The 12601-nt window shown below is 41.0% G+C and overlaps 1 protein-coding gene across 9 annotated transcripts in view; it reads left to right on the top strand.

Annotated features, from left to right (window-relative positions):
- The window catches only part of DAB1 (DAB adaptor protein 1), a 409353-nt gene that overhangs the window by 363776 nt on the left and 32976 nt on the right, over window positions 1-12601 (top strand). For 3 of the 9 annotated variants that reach the window (XM_058656388.1, XM_058656360.1, XM_058656355.1), the window contains 2 exons: window positions 8438-8488; window positions 8580-8627. The exons of 2 other annotated variants lie outside the window; for them this stretch is intronic. In XM_058656388.1, the coding sequence (XP_058512371.1) occupies window positions 8438-8488; window positions 8580-8627 (99 nt within the window). The remainder of the gene's footprint in view (window positions 1-8437; window positions 8489-8579; window positions 8628-12601) is intronic. 4 more of the 9 variants (XM_058656398.1, XM_058656373.1, XM_058656396.1 and 1 more) reach the window with 2 other exon arrangements.

Below are 12601 nucleotides of genomic sequence, written 5' to 3'. Positions count from 1 at the left end.
AAAGTTACAAATGATGTGTGCATTGGACAGCCAATCAGTGATAATTGAAGCTATGGCTCTTCAGGACACACTTTGGTCTTTGAAGCTTTAGGCTGCCTCTGAAGTCTGTCTGAGTGTTGCATGTTGCGTCATCCATTCCAACACACTGGGAAGTAGCCATCTCCTTTACCCTTTTACACAGGAGCAAGCACAGATTCTTCTGGGGTCTCTGTCTCCTTCTTGCAACATATGAGCCAGATTTCTCTGCTCAGGCTTCTTGTCTCCTGTGGGGTTATACAACTGTGAGAAGAATCTGATGGATTGAAGTGGAACTAGACTGGGCAAATTATGAGCTCGATGTGTTATCCCAAATCTGCCCGTTTCATGCTTTTGAGAATTGAGGAGACTAGCCGGTTGAGTTGTGGCAGAGATTTCTAAACTTTAATTCTGCATCGCTTTAATTATGCAATTTGTAAAACTTCAAGCTGTTGTCACATAATACTACATAATCTTTATTTTCCTGAAGGATACTCCATTGAATTGTTGACTTAATTTGTGACCCAAATAAGCAGACACTCATGGAAATCTTAACTATGTATCAGGCACCCTGCCAAAGTGTTGCCTTAAATCTTCTCCTGGGTGATCTTCAACACTAGCTCTCTTGTGAGATAGATATATCCCTAATGTCACAACAAGGACAAATTTAAGGAATGGGTAAATATTCAAGTTCTATTCGCATAAAGGATTCCTGTTTTGGTTATTCACAGGGGAGTTGGCTTCACTCTGGCACATAGCACTGTGGCAATGAAAGCAGTACATACTCCATTAAAACGTTCAGCATGGGACCCTTGTTGTGACACTCATCAGCTCTGACTTGAATTAGTTTTCCCCAGTGTCCCCAGCTTGACTGTTACAGCTCAAAAAAGAGTTAGCATGTACCTCCGCCCAACATTGGCGCAGTGCCTTGTTTATACTGGGCATTCAGGATAAGTTTATTGATTATCAAGTGCAAGCCATGAAAATCCTATGTAGGAATGAGGAAGTGAGTAAGGACATTAGTTCCTCAGTATTAAAATTCACATTCCTCCGGAAAAGGCTTGGAAAAGCATTTTGCACAGGACAGCTGTCAGAGCAGCAGGCAAAGCCCTCCTGACTATTTTTTTTTCTTTTGCTGTGACATCTCTCCATTTGTGATTTCCTCTGATTTGCTTCACATTCAGCCGGAGCCTCTGCTGCTCTCGCTTGATTCAACTGCATCCAATATTTCTTGTTACCGTTTGGATGCCATCTGGCCCACAGGAGTGGCCTCTCCAAGAGAGACACTGCAGTGAGGAAAGATGACTGCCTCTTGAAGAAGTTCCGTGCCCCCCTCTCAAAAAGTGTGTTAAGCTCCTGTCATCCTGTGACAGCAGCCAATTTCCCATGACTGGGAGTCTAATGCATTCCCTTTTCAAAATACTGAGCGGATGCCAAGTCTTGTTAGGAGTTTTAGAAAACTTCTTGAATTCTTTCCTAATGTGGAACTAGAATAATAGATTTGTTTTAAATGGGGAGATAATTAAAAACAGTTCTAGGATTTTGGAAACCATTCCCCCTTGGGTTCTTAGTTTCCCATGTAGCCTTATAACTATGCAGTCTGTTCTATCAAAAACAATTAAAGCAGCGAGGCCATTTCACAGACTGTCACTTCTCCTGAAAGAGTAGCAAAAGGAAGGAAGGAGAAAGAAGAGGCACCATATCATGGATGATGTCATGGATTGGGATCAGGATCAGCAAGCATCTAGAGACCAGGGAGCTTCTCATCATTCTCGTCATTCCCAATGCGAGTGCCAGTGTTTCTTTTTCTTTTCCATCACTGGTTCCATCTCTTTGCTATCACCTCAGAACGGCTGCATCACCATCTCTCTGTATGTTCACCGTTCCTATCCTTATGGCCACAGCACTGTGACGGTCAAATAATTATTACCCCTAGAGCCATCATTTCAAACTGTCTACTCTGTTCACTTCCCTGACCCCCAATGGCAGATTGTGTATCATGTATTTAATAACAATAAGGACACTAATAATGGTGACTATTAGCACATACAAAGTCATTATTGTAAGCCAGGTAATATTATTAAAGGTTTTACATTAAATAACTCATTTATAAGAACAATTCTATATACTTGTCGTTGTTTAGCTTCTTCATATGACAAAAGGACAAGATTATGTCCATAAATGTTTATCAAATTAAGAGTGTTCAAAAGAATAAATGTGCAGTTATTGAATGATGATTATTATCAATACCATTATATAGTAGGTACTGTTGTCATTATCATATCCAACTTACTTGGTATCTCATTGCATAGTTACATCAGTGTGAAAATCATGCCATCAACCCCATCCTTACGTATATTTTCAAGAAAATATTGGATGTGCTAGAGCATGAATACATGGAGTCATCATCCAAGTTCTAAAATACGTGTAATGGTTGGAAGAGGAGGAGGAAAGAACAGGGTAAATAGCATAAGACAACTCCTTGCTTCACCACAGCAGACAAATCTTGTCAGTACTGAAAACCAGGTCTGAGAACAGGAAGCTGCAATGACCGAGTATCTGCTTTGTGAAGAACACGTCACAGCTTCAGCTGCTACTCCAGATGGTTTTCTCACTTTCACAGACTGTTGTTTACCAAACCTTTGCCAAGGTCTGGCTTTTATTTACCCGTACCTACCCTACAAATAATTCCATAAACATCCTTCACCCCTTCCTCTTTTCTTCCAGTTATACAGTTTCGCAAGGGTTTTCACATCCATTGAATTTTTTCTCTGTTGCTGTGCTATTTTCATGTACCCCAATTGTTTTCCTCTTCACTCTCAACAATTTTAAGTGTTATTATCTCTATTTAATGCAGTAGAAATGTGAGGCTCCACTGGTGAAGGAGTTAACTCACAGGCATGCTCGTGGTGGACAAAAATTGGAACTGGAAGCTGCTGCCCTTCCCTCTCCTGCTGCCTCTTTTCCACACGTCTCCAAAAGCCATGTCGTTTCTCACCCTAAAAGTGTTAAGTTTATGAAATGCAAGTAACTTGACTTACGCAATATTATTGAGAGGTGGGATGTCAAGAACATAGGTGAGGATCATTACAGCTGTCTGCTGCTCATTGGCACTATCTCATTCAGGTCATCTTGCAGCTTAAAACTGTCTACTGATCTCTGCTATTGTCATAATGCCTGAATATGGCACCAGCTAGTTCCTGTCACCACAGCCCCCAAACTGACTTTCCCTTTTGCCTATTAAAAAAGGCCATTTCAAGGTTCAGCTTAATTTTTCAGAAGCCAGATGTTAATATTTCATTGTGCAAGGATTTGTGGATCTATTGGACTTGTAAGTATTTCAAGGGCAGCTCTAATTGTCATTATGAGAGTTCAGCAATTTCCTCCCCCTCTAACCTTTTGGATAACCATTGGGACCCTCTTGAAATGGAGGCTTGGGAAAAGAGAGCCATTAGCTGCTAAAATGAGGCCCAGCCCTGAATCATCAGAGGGAATTTTGCAATCATTACAAAGATAAAATACTCAGAGCATCACCAGTTCCTCCATTAAATCAAGGCATTGTGTCCAGCAAGACCACTGAGCTGCCAGTCTCAATAGAGCTGGCACATTTTGGCATTAACTGCCATTTTGGGTTTTGTTTGTTTGGTTGCTTGTTTGGTTGGATTTTTGTTTTGTTTTGTTTTTTGCTTTTTGTTTTTATTTTATTTTTTTAACTGATGATGACCCTTCCTAAAACTCCATTGGAAGTATGATTCTTGACTTTCTTTAAAAAGCCCCCAGAAATATCTGGCTCTGGCTTAGCTCAGGAAATGAAAAAAAATTTCTATCCAGAAGGTGGCTGCTATTTTACAAACTGAATTTGATTAAATGATACTGTCTAGCAGCAAGAAATTTAATTCTCTCAGAAATTTTGCAACCAATGCAAATGTAGTGTTTCTTTTTAATAAAAGAAGGTAAATAGGGAAGAAATACATATGTCTAATGCTTAAAGGGCACAGAGCAAACAAAGTTTGGATTTTCAAAAATATTTTGTCTATTTTGTCTAGCTTTTTGCTGTCCGAGTACAATAGCCACTAGCTATCTGTGACTGCTTAAACTGGTATTAATTAAGACCAAATAAATTTTAAAATTCAGCTTAGCACTTACAGTGGCTGCATGTGAAGTACTCAGTAGCTGCTGTTCTATCATGCAGTGCAAATACAGACTTTTCCATCCTCTCAGAATGTTCCGGACACTGCTATTCTAGAGAGAAATCATTTGTCAATACCATAGTTGCTGTTCCCCATCTAAGTCTACCCTCTCTTTCTGTTCAATTGGCAAGCTGAGATTTTCCTGTTTGTCTGCCAAAAAGGAAAAACTACTACTTAATGGCATTGGAAAACATGAGCTCCCAGATACTCCAAAAGGAATTATTCTTCGTGAACAGGCATCTTGCTGGTGAAATAATTCACTGTAGAAATGTGACATGTATTCAAATGCCTAGAATTACTGTATGCCCTTAATAATACCTGCTCTAGTACAGCCACAGTCACTTAGGTTAGTCCATTTCTTTTAACCCTAATAATGAATCTTTCATTGGTAGATTAGTAGACTCATTTTTTGGTAGCTTTGATCTAACTTCCAAGTTTAGATCTTAAAGTCTTATGCCGTAGCCATTTCTATCCACCCTTGAGCTATGACTGCATAGCCTGCCTCTGCCCTGGGAGCAAGATGAGAGCAAGAACCTTGTGTTACTCATCTTTGCATCTGCAATGCCAAGCCAGGATATGGCTGGTGGAAAGCACCCAACGATGTGTGCTGAGGAGATTAATTAATCGATGATTTAATCAATCAAGATCCTTTCAGTTTTCCCAGTGGGGTTTTCACTGATGATTCCTACAGAGAATTCATTCTCCAGCACAGTGATTCACAAATCTGGTTGCACGGTAGTACCACCTGGGGAGCTTTGGAAAACAACTGACACCGTAGTCCATCTCTACACCAATAGAATCCAAATATCTGATGGTGGAGATCAGGGTTTGGTAATTTTATAAAAGCTCTCCCAAAGAATTCCAACTGTGGAGGAAAAAACGAGGATTAAGCAGGTTTCTGGTTTAGCAGCCGTAAATATATTTTCATCGTTTCTGATGCTTTCACCCCAAATCCCATCTCATCTACTATCTTTTTGGTGCTAGAAGACCTTGAATCTGTTTTCTTGCATTTACTTTACTTGTTTCTGGAAGGGCTGTGTCACTACTGTCCATCAGAATATATCCCTTAGCAAAGATTGAGGCTACTCTTATGTTGAAACACCAGAGAATGGTATCTTTCAAACGCCATCACAGAAGCCTAAGTCGTGAGTAAATTTGATGTGATGTTCAGTCTTTAAAAAAATATTTATTTATTTTTGTTTGAAAGGCACTTACAGAAACTTCAGAAGGGGATACAGAAATCTTCCATCTGCTGGTTCACTCCCCCAATTGGTAACAATGGCCAGAGCTGGGCTAATTCTAAGCAACGAGCCTGGAGGTTTTCCAGATCTCCCACAACGATGTAGGGGTCCAAGAACTTTGGCCATCTTCTGCTGTTTTCCCAAGCATATCAACAGGGAGCTGAATCCAAAGTAAAGCAACTGGGACTAGAACCACCACTCACTATGCCATAGTGCCAACCACTATGTTCGGTTTTTAAAAGGCAGAATACAAATCTATATGCATAATCTGATAGTATGAAAAATTTCCTAAGAAGCCTTGGGGATAAATGAACTGAAAATCTAATGATCTTTTGAGTAAAGAACGAGTTAGGAGTGACGGGAGACAGGGGAATGGGTCTCAGGTCCTGCCCTTTAAAAGCATCTGAAGTGCATTGGCTAGAATGAGCTTCCCACTGACTGGCAGAAGTTCCCTAGGTGTTCCAAGCAGAAAGCAGAAAGGAAGTGTTCTAAGCAGAAAAGAGGCCAGTGTCAAAAGAGAAGGATATGCAGAGAACCTGGGACAGAAGATATAGCTGGGGAGAAATATAGCTGGGGAACATTAAGCAGGGAAGACATTAGCTTGGGGCATGATGAAAGAATAAAGACAGGGTGAAGAGTAGACACAGGGATCCAAGGCCAAGGCTGAAAAGTTAAGAGAGTGATGGGCCACACTTTACCCTTGTGGTCTATGCTCTTGGGTGGAAGTGACACCTAAGAATGAGCCACCACCAAGATTTTTGTTTCTTCTTCTAAAGATTATGTGCTAATAATCAAAGTCTTCATGTGCATTGTTAAAATGAGCCCCAAATACACTGAGATAACATCAATCATAGTTTCTATTTATTGAGGCTCTATTATGTGCCCAGAATCCAAAAGACTATACACACATCTTGGTCAGTAAACCTGAGAATGATGTCATCCTTATGAGCCCTGCTTGAAAGGTGAGGCCACTAGGGTTAATTGAATTGTCCAGGGTCATACAGCTTGCAGGTGACTTAGGTATTAGTCCACCATCCGTGCAGTTCCAAAACAAGGCATTTGTTTCAAAACACTCAGACCAAACTTTATCAGAATTTGCAGAGTGTGTCTTATCCCACCTCTGCTCCAGGCCTCACCCAAGGCCTTTTCTGTCACTAAGAAGGTGACAGGCACACGCTGATGCTGGTTATCCTCTCACATTTTCATTATGTGGGACATGGTGAGGTTTTTATGAGACTCCAACATGAGCTGTTTTTCAAATTTATTTAATTCATCCATCATGCTCTGAAGCCATTTGCTTTTTTATATTGGACAGATGTAATGAGATTTTGGACACTAAAAAATGTTTTTATTAAAAGTTATGACCCAGAGCTAGTTGGTAGGGGCTCTGCTATAAATCCCTAGGAGTGTGTGAATTTATAAAGGATGTAGTGACATAACCTTAACCTTTTAGGCCACACCATAGATTATAGGATCACTTAGACTAATGTTGTCTGCCTACCTATCTCTACCTCTGGCCAAATAATGATGACAACAATTTATGTGATTGTTTGATGTGAATTCTCCTCCCTTGGTAGCTGTAGTGGAGTCCTGGCCAGCCCCTGCCTGGGTGAAACAGGTGCTGATAGAAGGATTTCCTGGGACTTGGCATGAAGATCTTGCCATGGTGGGCACAGGTGCACTGCTCCTACAACTCTGTTCTATACCCTATAGTGGCCAAGAAAGTAACAGTCAGTTTCTCCAGGCAAAGTAAAGGAATGTCTGCCAGATGCCTGGCACATAGAGATTCTGAGTAAGGTTCTTCATTCCATCATGACCATTTTCCTGAAATTGGAAAATGATACCAGCACTTGTTTACATTTATGATTTCTGTTTTAACAATAATACTAGTACATTAACATTAATGTTATATTGCTTAGAAATAACTCAAAGGATAATTTTCTGTACAGATAGGCCAAAATGTGGTCATTAAAATATATATGCATATTAAGTGTTACATAGATTATCTGGAATATGTCCTAGAGCAATAAAATAAGAAGCAGAGAAATTAGATTTGAACATCTTCCAGTTTTTTAAAAAGACAAGCATTCATTCACATAGCACGTAGAGCACTGTGGTGTGCTGGGTCCCCTGTAAGATGCTGGGAAGTAGGAATAAACACTACACAGCCTCTGCATGGTGGAGCTCACACTGTCAGAGGCACAGGTAATACACTGAAGAGTTCTATATGACTATTTTCCTCACAGAGGGTCAAAAGGAGCTGGACCGAAGAGGTGGCTTTTCAGTTGGGATGAAGTATTTGGTGATCCTTGAGCTTGCAAAGGACGTAGTTTTAGGCAGAGGCAACAAACATCCTCAAAGGCACATACAGCAGGCCAGCAGCATGAGATGCTGGCATTCCATATGGAGAACTGTTTAAGCCTTGGCTATTCCGCTTCCGATTCAGGACCCTGCTAATTAGCCTGGGAAGGCTGTGGATGACGGCCCAAGTGCTTAGGTTCCTGCCGACGATGTGAGATACCAGGATCCAGTTCCTAGCTTTGTGTTCCTTGCCGTTGTGAGCATTTGGGGAGTGAGCCAGCAGAGAGAAAATCTTCCTGCTCTCTCTCTATGTACCTCTATGTTTCAAATAAATAAATCTTTTACTTTTTGAAAAATCACCTACAAACCTATGACACCATTTTTTCCTTTGAAAAATAAAATCTCATTAAAACATATTTGCTTCTCTGTAGCTGTTGAGATTGGCTGGGTCATATCTGTCACTGCAGGCACATGGAGTTCAAAGTTACAAATTTACCACCACTGTACTTCCTAATCAGGAGCATGTTCTGTCATCTGCTTATGCTGGAGATGTATTCCAGGATTTTCACAGTACATTGAGCAGCTCCCACCTACCGAGACCATGGGAGTGTAAACCATAGATAGCGTCGTCATTATACTCATAAATCCATGTCATTTGTATGTCACTCACTTCATCCTCATTCATCACAGAATGGCCATCCATTTGAGGATTTTGAAGAACGATTTGCTGCAGCCTTGCCGGTAAGACTGAGAGGGCCCTATCTGCTTAACTGTTTCATGACATCATCCCATGATACATTCCATGCTCATCACTCATGCATTGTGGTTACAGAACAGAATCCTGCCTGTGGACTTGGATGAGTTGTATGAGGCATCACAGGTAAGGCCTTGAGGTTCTTATGGAATGTGTGGGTTGTTGTGGTCATCCTCACATATTCTCTATTTTCCTCATCTGCTTGTGTGAATGACAGCCATTCTGCTTTACACTGTCCCAGTGGGTACTGGTTCAAATGTTTATAGGAAGATCATGGTGGGAGGGCCTGTCATGAGACCGCAGAGTGGAAGTGTATGTACACATGTGTGAGAGAGTATGTTGGTAAAGGGGAGAACCCTTCTTTTTATTCAATAAATATGTATGAAATCCCTACCATGCCCCAAGTATTCCAGAGATACTGTAAGAAGGAAGACAAACTCTGTCTTCAAGAAGCTTAGAATATAACCTAGTGTGTCAATACATACAGTAGAATGGATAGGATAAGGATAGGATAGGATAGGATAGGATAGGATAGGATAGGATAGGATAGGATAGCTTAATTGTAGTGTATCAATATCATGTAGTAGGAATTCAGAATCATAAAAGGAATAGGCTAAATACTCCAGTGAGCATCGAAAATAAGCAAAACTACTCTTCATCTAGTATACCTTGGAATATTGCAAGTATTGACTTGCAGCCAGCATTTGTTCAGATTGGTCGATGCACAGGCCATTGAATGCTGTCACCCCTGAACACAGGGTGCTAGAAAGCCTTGAGAGTGGAGATTCAGAACCCTAACAGCAGTTTAGAATCACAGGAAAATGTTCAAAGTTCCGATGACTGACTTTAAGCCTAGTGATTCAGAATGTCAAGAGTTGGGAACCAGGCAGCAGTATTTTCCTGTGGGTGAATTCAGTGTTCCCCCAAAGCCAGAGAATCACTGGAATGGAAGTAATACAACCTGTATTAGAAGAGGAAAAGCAGTAGGGGAAGGAATATATACTGCAGGTAGGAGGAGGAGCAGGTATGACTGTCCTGACATGACCCCTCCTTTCATAAATCTCTATTTCTCTCTTCCATAATAATATGGATGGATTATTTCTGTGGTATTTTCCTGTAAATCAGCCAGCTCCTGATAGTAGGAGTGAGAATGTGCCTGACTTGTCTCTGTATCTCCAGCTCTTGTCACAGGAGCTGATGTGGCATATGGATTTCTATGCCCTTGCTGGCTCAAGTGACAAGGGGAGCTCCTGATACCAAAGCTTAGGAGGTGCATCTGTGAGAAGGAGCATTGAGAATCAGTCCTTGATATCCCAGCCTTCACAAGCACTACCTTCAGAATTCCCTCTTGGAGAGTTCGGGGACCCAGTTGGTAGCCACATGAGGGCAAGAGGAGGGGGACTTGCCTTGAGAGGGCTGGGCAATACTCCAGGTGTCCCTAGAATGCCAATTTGTTTCTAACCAAGAGTGACTGCAAAGGTTACAGTTCTAACAGAGACATTCAACTGTTGCCCCTAAACATCTAAGCCTCTTTATTTTAAGCTTGTTTTCATTTTAAAGGCAAATTAATATAGGCAGATAGGTCTCCCATCTGCTGGTTCTCTTTCCCCATATCAGATGAAGCTAGGAGCCAAGGACTTTCTGCCCAGGTCTCCCATGTGGGTGGTAGGGACTCAAGTACAGAGCTGTCACATGCTACCTCCCCAGTTTGCCTAAATTGGACCTTGCAATGAAGGGTGAAACGGGGACTCACACAGGGTAGTCTAATAAAGGATGCAAGGTACCCAAGCAGAGTCTTAACAGGTGCACCAAAAACCTACCCTCCAAATTATTTCTTTTCATTAATCCTATCAGCTTCTAATGTCATCCAGAATACCCATTGGGAAATGTGCAGTGGCATAGCAGCTGAGTAAAATATGCCATCTAGAGTTCCATCTCTCCATCCTGGAAGATAGTATAGAGAAATGCCAGTAATAGAGGGCCTTATTCCATGCCACTTCAAATGAACTTCAAATGGATAAGCACCATGGCCGATCATGTAGGAACCCTGTCTTCTGGCTAAAGAGTATTTTAACAATGGATTTTGACCGTCTAGCAAGGCTAATTAGTGTTTGGTAAAGTAACAGATAAGCAAGATCCTAAGTAGTCAAGTCCATCATAGCTTCTACTTCTTTTTGCTGAGCGATCATAGGCCAGTCTGTTAACCCCAGCCTCAGTTAATTCATCTGTGTAATAAGGACAATGATAGCATTGCCTACACTGCCAACTTTACAGAGCTCAGTGAATGTCCAACATGGTGATACTGTATTCAAGAGTGCACAGTAAACTAGAAAGTATCTTACAAATGCAAATTGTTTTATTCTCTTGGTATCTTTAAAATGACTGATTCAAATAATATTTTCAGAAAGAACATGGTTTATTAGGTTACAAATTAAAGAACTAGGGTTAACAAGAGGAGGAAGGCTGTGAAAGTAGCTACTATTCCTAATTTTCAATCATATGTGGTTATTAGGATTATTTTTAATTTTATGGCCCAAGAATCCTCCTTTCCTACAAAATTTAATTAACTCAAGGTTCTATTTAAACAGCAAATTCAATGGAAAGAAATAACAATCTGTGCTTTATGCCTCTGCGTGTTTTTCTCGTTTAATCCTTGAGTGAAAATCATCTGGCACAAGGAAAGTCTATATCTCAAAAACGAAGGTAATTTTAAAAGTTGTGCTTAAGGAGAAAATTAGCCAATAAATTATATTTATGATGTTAGTAAAAGTATGCCATGAGTTCAACACATTTGAAATGTAAATTGTGGACTTAATTATTAACTTCATTTTAATATTTTACTAACACTGAAACTGGTTGTGAACCATTTTAAAAGCATTGCATTCCAATTGGCCTGGAAGTATGATTTGAATTCTTTAAATAGAATGATTCCTCTTATGAATTTGGGAGAGTATAAGGGATGAGCAGTTATATCAGATCACATAAAATATAGCTAATGTGCTGAAGAAGCCTTATCCGCAACAAACACTGAGGGTCCAGCACAGTTTGGGGAGAGAGGTGTCCCAACATACTGACTATCTTGTTCCCATGCTGCAGTGCTGTCCTGTGAGGTGTCATCCAGTTAGTAAAGGACAGGTGGCAAAGGTTATGAAATGCACCCAAGCACATCCCTTCTTGTCCTGCCCACTTCCGGTCTCTCACCTGCAGGCAGTTAACACAAGACTGCTTCTCTCCCCACCCGCCCACACTGCTGGGTCTCTAGCTGACCTCGTGTCCACTCAGGTTCCTGGCTAGCAGCTCTTCTTCAAGATTCAGATACGGCTCTTTTCTGTAGAAAACTCTTTGCAGACTCTACACCTAGAGCTGGCTTCCTGGCCCTGGAGGGGCTCCTGCTGCATCCCACAGAAGCCTCCCTTCTGTTTCTTGCCAGGTTATGAAATGAGTTCCCAGGAGTTCCCTGCAGGCTAAAACTTGGCCTTTTTCATGATCCTGTTCACAGCAGCTAGTGTAGAGTTCCCACCTATTACAACATTTATGGGATAAATTCTGCCATTGGGAAGGAAATGCATACTTCCAGGACCCTACTGTGAGAAGGGACTGTCTGAAAACTCCGTATGGGAGAAAGCATTGAAAGTGGGTCACCAAGGCTAAGCAGAAAAAAGATCTTTTTTGTGTCTACTTAAACTAGTCTTAGCTAACTTTCAAAGAAATTCTTGCTGTGTTACAAGTTGGGCATCCCTTGTCTGAAATGCCTGTGACCAAAAGTGTTGTGGATTTTGAATTTTTCCTAGTTTTGGAACATTTGCATAATATATGATGAGATATCTTAGGGATGTGACCCAAGTCTAAACACAAAATGCACTTCTGTTTCAGAGACACCTTATACATATAGTTGGAGGGCAATTTCATTCAATAGTTTTAGTGTAACAACATGTTTTTAAAGATTTATTTATTTATTTCAAAGTCAGAGCTACAGGGCGATCCTTATCCACTGGTGACTCCCTAGAGAGCTGTAATGGCAGGGAATGGGCCAGGCTGTTCCGTGTCTCCCACATGAGAAGCAGAGGTCCAGGCGCTTGGGCCATCTTATGCTGCTTTTC

The sequence above is a fragment of the Ochotona princeps genome, chromosome 2 (assembly GCF_030435755.1).
Source record: "Ochotona princeps isolate mOchPri1 chromosome 2, mOchPri1.hap1, whole genome shotgun sequence".
NCBI lineage: Eukaryota > Metazoa > Chordata > Mammalia > Lagomorpha > Ochotonidae > Ochotona > Ochotona princeps.
This window is presented reverse-complemented; position numbering and strand designations above follow the sequence as displayed.